At 54.0% G+C, this 5504-nt stretch overlaps 1 protein-coding gene across 1 annotated transcript; it reads right to left on the bottom strand.

The window, feature by feature from the left end:
* Nucleotides 1–2728: 2728 nt before the first annotated feature.
* FOXE3 (forkhead box E3) lies at nucleotides 2729–5220 on the bottom strand. Its single transcript, XM_036027486.1, has one exon. It carries the CDS (start codon nucleotides 5218–5220, stop codon nucleotides 4063–4065), a length of 1158 nt encoding a protein of 385 aa, XP_035883379.1. The 3' UTR covers nucleotides 2729–4062.
* Between the last annotated feature and the right edge of the window lie 284 nt (nucleotides 5221–5504).

The raw sequence follows: 5504 nt of genomic DNA, 5'->3' as shown, positions 1-5504 counted from the left end.
GATGAAGGGAATTCCAAGGAAAACAGTGACGGGAAACAGGTCCACATCTGGGCAGCAGACATGGAGCTGGAGGACAGAGGGCTGGGGGAGAGGTGCCCCCAGGAAAGGAAACACAACCACCAAAAGCAATGATAGATTTCCTGATAAGTTTGACCTTGTGAAAATTAGGGAAGATTTAGCCATGGGTACAGAGAAAGGTAAGCAAAAGAAAAAAATAAGGCATGAAACTCCGGGAAAAATAAAACATTGCAGCCCTCCATCCAAAGGAATTGTGGTCATTGTACACTAGTGGCTATCAGAGAACAATATTTATATAGTATTAACATGTAAATGATAGACACTAATTTAACTAAAATTTGGCAATTTGGGTGGGAATTGGAAGAGACAGAGATTTTAGAGGCAAATGATAGAAAGTTAATCACTACTATTTCAAGAGAGGAGTGTGCGCATGGAAATACAGAAGCATATTCTAAAAGAGACAGATAGGAATTGAAAGTAGATGCTTCTAGAGAACACAGCAGGGTCCTGAGAAGGGGGTGAAGCACCATTAAAACCCTGTCATTGCCCTTTGACCTGTCAGGTTATTTGCTTGTTTCAATGCAATAAAACAAAAATTACTTGTTAATCATGTCTTTCTTTTTAGGAAAATATTACTTCTATATTGAAATCTTGCTTCTAGATAAAAAGTGCTTCAGTGCTTTGTATAAACAGAGTAGGGGTAGAGCCTTGTTTTGTGTTTTCAACATCTACCCAAGTGTCAAAATTCTTAGGGCACTATGACATATTAGGGGGGGCCTCCCCCAAAACGGAATTCATTTATAAAAAATTGTGTATTTAGTCTTACATGTTTAAACTTCAGTCACCTTCAAAGTTCTCTCCATTTGATGCAATACACCTGTTGAGACTTTTTTTTCCACTGCTCAAAACAGTTTTTGAACTCATCAATTTTGTTATCTTTTGGTGCTCCTACCAGTTTTTGTTTCTCCTCTTTCATATCGGCAAAATGCTTCCCTTTGAGGACTTTTTTCATCAGGGAAACAAACCAGAAAACAGTTACTTGAGGCACGATCAGGTGAATAGGGAGGGTGGGGCATGGTGGTCATGCCATTTTTGGTCAAAAACAGCTGAACACTCAGCAGAGTGTGGGCAGGTGCACTGGTAAATCACCCACCATGAAATGGGCAAACGCACTGAAAGAGTCTTCCAAAAAAAAGTCACTGAAGCCAAACGCATCCCCTCACAACAATGTCAGTGGTGCACTGATATAGATGGGTTCCTAGAACACTCACCTAGTGGGGGAAGCCTGTACTCTAAGGGGCCTGCCCTCCAGAAGATTATTCCAGATTTTTTGGTGTGGTTTCTTTTTTTTTTTTTTTTTGGTCCTTCCTCATGTATGTTTCCAGATAATGAACTCTGACAATAACAGCAGTCTCTTATTTGTATGTGTATGGGCCGCAGAGCCCAGCACAGGGAAGGGCACACAGCAAGCCCTCCATGCTGCTGAATGAAGGAAAATTAAAGAGGCATTTCAAAATAAAATCTTTCTGACTTTGCAGTTCAGCAGTGACCTCCCTAGTATTTCCATGCAGACACTTCCCACCACCATCTCCTTGTTCCAGGATTCCAGGGACAGAGACCTCCAGGGTGGTGGGAAGAATGAAATTTAGAGCTCAAGGAGTACTTCCTGGCTTCAGTAGAGTGTGAAGCATCCTCTCCTTCCCTGGAAATTTGTTGAATTTGGAAATTTATCAAGAGGTGCTTTGACGCAGGAGGAGAGGCTGTGACACCATTCGAAGCAGAAAAAAGTTTGCATTTTGATCTTTGTGGAGCTGTACCCCTTAGAGAACCAGATGGAATCTTTGCTACTTGCTGGGCCCCAGAGAGGGGCAATTTTCTCATCAGACCAATGGGGAAATAGCCTCCACCTCCGCCTCTTTTGCCAGTCACAAGTGAGAATGGATAAGAATGTGCCAAAGTACTGTCAACCCAGCCATTATTCAGTAAGTCAGACACAATAGACACTAGGGATTCACTCAGTCAGCCAATCATTCAACAAACATTAAGGGATGGGCTGGTATGCATCAGGCAAATGCATTCTGACTCTTGTTCAAAGGGGTTAACAGCTGGGGAGTCTAACCAGGGTGTTTCATACCAGACTGTGCAGACCTACTGTCCCACCTCCAAAGACAGCCTCCCCACCTTCTCAGGTGTCCTGCACCCTTCCTTTCCATGAGCGGCCAGCTTTCCACCCTCACCTGCCTCACCACCCAGAGCTTTAAACTCATATCTAAGAGATGTGCATCAGACATGCCCAATGTGCAAATCACACTTATTCAGGGCTCAGGGCACACTGATCCCCTCCCCGCCTTTTCCACATCTAACCTAGAGCCTACTAGACTAGGGGGCCTGGGGCACAGGAGTTTGGGAAAGCCTTATGCTTAGCATTTGGATCAGCACCAGAGAGAGCTGGATAGGATCAAGAGCCCTATCCTCCCTCACACAGCAACCTGAGTCTCCGCTCACTGGCTGCCCTGTCCTTGGTGCTGGGGACAGTCGTGAATCAGCTCAGGTCCGTCTGTGCTGTCCCAGCTCCCAACTTAAAGACGAGGGGCATAGCTGATGGTGCAGTGCCTAACTCCACAAGTGCAGAAGGGTGTGTGCGTGGTTCTGCAGACTGGCCCCAACTCTTTAAATAGGGGGCTTTATGCCCAGTGCCATTTCTCCAGAATACTGTATGCTAATCACCAGCAAATTCTGTTCAGATGCAGAATCTGATGATTCCATGGGTCTGAAGGGGAGCCTGAGACTGTGCATATCTAATAAGGTGAAGGTCCATGGACGGCACTTCGAGTCCAAGGCTATGGAGCACTTATCTCATTTCTCTGAGTGACTGGCAATGTCTCTTCCTATTTGGTCCCTAGCCACCATAAGCCAGGGATCTTGCCCATTTGTTTCGTGATGCCTCTGTTCCCAAAGCCTAGCACATTCAATAAGTAGTTGTAGGAGTGGTCACTGCTCCCTTACCCGTGGAAGCTGGAAATAATCACACACAGCCAAAAACCCACAGGCCCAAATACTCTCACGTGCACACACATTTCATCTCTGCCAGCCTCTGGGGGTGCAGCAAGTGGTAGTATTTTCTGGGCTTACTATGGGCACAGCTATGGTCCATCCCATCCTAACCTTACTTCATGAGCTGATGACCCACAAGGGGCTCACGCTGTGTGACAACCAAAGACCCTGAACAAACCTCACCCACTATCTCCCCAGACCACTCCCCGCCCAGGCACCAGCCAGCACACTGAGCCCAGAGAAACCTTTCCTTCTTTTTAATCAGACCGGCTTTAATTTTAAAAAAATAATAACCTAATGAGTCAGTCCTAAATCTTCCAGATAGTGGGTAGCCTACTAACTCCTTTTCAGTCAGGAGCCCCTGGTGCTGCTTGTCTCAGAACTGGCCTCAGGGCCAGAAACCACGCAGCCAGGTGTGTCTGTGTAGAAGGGGGCAGCACTCTCCCAGTAAGAAACTGAGGACAGGCAGGTAAGCGGCGTTGGGGATAAACTTGTGGGAAACGAAGGAAGAGAGCCAGGGAGTCGCGAACCCAGGAGTTTGACCTCTAATGTAGTATAAAAACTGGAGGGAATGTTTAGATAAGGAGCCAGTCCTGGAGGCAGCTTGAGATGGAAGGAAGGCCTGGCTTCTGAACGCTTGGAATTCGCCAGAAACCTGCGGCGGAGGTTCGTGGGTAGTGATCCAGCTTAGGGACCCGGCACCAACAACAGCGCGCGGCGCGGGCGGGGGCGCTTAGTGGGACTCACAGTGTAAGAAGAAAGGAGGGGCTCACATATTGGGGGGATGTGAGGGGCAGTCAGTCCGATTGTAGGATTCTCCCCATAGATGGGATACAGATTAAGAGGTAACAGGTGTGCTCGGTCCAAGAGGCAAAGATGGGGAGCTCAGAGGTGGACCCAAGCCAAGAGGGGAAGGGGGCCCCTCCCAGGCAGCACCCCAGTCCTGGGGGTGAGAGGACCTCCAGGCGGCCCCAGTCGGTGGGGAAGGGCTCACAAGTAGCGCTCCAGCCCGGGCGTGTAGCCAGGCTGCTTCAGGTAGGCCTCCCCCGGGCCGAGCGGGCCGAGCGCGCCCGGCGGCACCCCCAAGGCCAGCAGCGGCTCGGCGGGAAGCGGGCCGGGGCCGGGGGCGCCCGGGGGCAGCCCCAGGCGGTCGGGGGCTGGCTCGTAGAGCGGCGGGGAGGCGGCGGCCGCGCAGAGCGGGAAGGCGGCGTCGAGCGCGGCGCAGCAGGGCGGCTCGGGGGCCGCCAGCCCCGCCAGCTCGGGCGGCAGGCTCACCAGGCTGTCGACGCTGAAGAGGCGCGCGGGCGGCGCGGGCCCGGGGGCGACGGGGAGCGGCGCGAGCAGCCCGGGGCCGGGCGGGAAGGGCGCGAAGGGGCCGGGCGGCGCGCCCGCGGCGGGTCCCGGGGGGTCGAGCGCGGGCGCGGGCGGCTCCGCGCGCTTGAAGCGCTTGCGGCGCCGCAGGAAGCTGCCGTTGTCGAACATGTCGGCGGCCGCCGGGTCCAGCGTCCAGTAGTTGCCCTTGCCCGGGTTGCCCGGCTCGCGGGGCACCTTGACGAAGCAGTCGTTGAGCGTGAGGTTGTGGCGGATGCTGTTCTGCCACTTGCGCGGGCTGTCGCGGTAGAAGGCGAAGCGCTCGGTGATGAAGCGGTAGATGGCGGCCAGCGTGAGGCGGCGGCCTGGGGCGTGCGCCAGGGCCATGGCGATGAGCGCGATGTACGAGTAGGGCGGCTTCCCGCGCTGCAGGGGCCGCCGGCGCCGCCGCCCCGCGCCGGGCGGGGGCTCCGGCTCCCCGCGGCCCGCGGCCCCCTCCTCGGGCTCCAGCCCGGGCTCGGCTCCGGCGAGCGGCGACGGCGGTGGCCCCGACGGCGCGACAGAGGGCAGGGCCGGGAAGCCCGAGAAGGCGGTGGGGGACTCCATCTCGCCGCGCCCGGTCTTCGGGACGGGCAGCCCCTGCCGGCGCTGCGCTGCTCCGGGAGAGCAGGGGCCGCAAGCCCGCCTTATATGGACACAGCTCCCCTCCCCCGCCCCCTGACCTAAAGTCTCCACAGTCCCCCGGCCCGCGTCTCCCTCCCTACTTTGCTTTCCCTGTCTGCTTGCCAGGCTCCCAGTCCCCTGTGCTACATTTTGCCCCTCCTTTGGTTTCCTCATTTTGGGTCATTCTTTACCAGACCCAGCCTCATCCCTTCCCATATCCCACGGATCAGTCCCTGGCCCTGGCGACTCGTCAGTTCCACCGAATTCATCAGCTCCCTTTCCTTTCCCACCATCTCTCTAAACCTCCCTTTTTGAGTCAGTGCCAATCACAAATCCACCCATTCAGCCCACTCGCTGGGCCCCATTACACTTTTTCCAGTTGAAACCTGTCCCCACCATCCTTCTAGCCTCCTCCGTGTCCTCCAGCCCCCACTGGGCTAGAGATGAGAGCCCCCCCA

This window comes from Phyllostomus discolor, chromosome 5, assembly GCF_004126475.2.
Source record: "Phyllostomus discolor isolate MPI-MPIP mPhyDis1 chromosome 5, mPhyDis1.pri.v3, whole genome shotgun sequence".
NCBI classification, from domain to species: Eukaryota; Metazoa; Chordata; class Mammalia; order Chiroptera; family Phyllostomidae; genus Phyllostomus; species Phyllostomus discolor.
The sequence above is the reverse complement of the archived record's forward strand: the minus strand, read 5'-3'. Positions and strand labels throughout refer to the sequence as shown.

Bases quoted from the DNA above. Each gene is read 5' to 3' on its own strand.
- FOXE3 (XM_036027486.1), bottom strand. From the start codon at position 5,220: ATGAGGAAACCAAAGGAGGGGCAAAATGTAGCACAGGGGACTGGGAGC.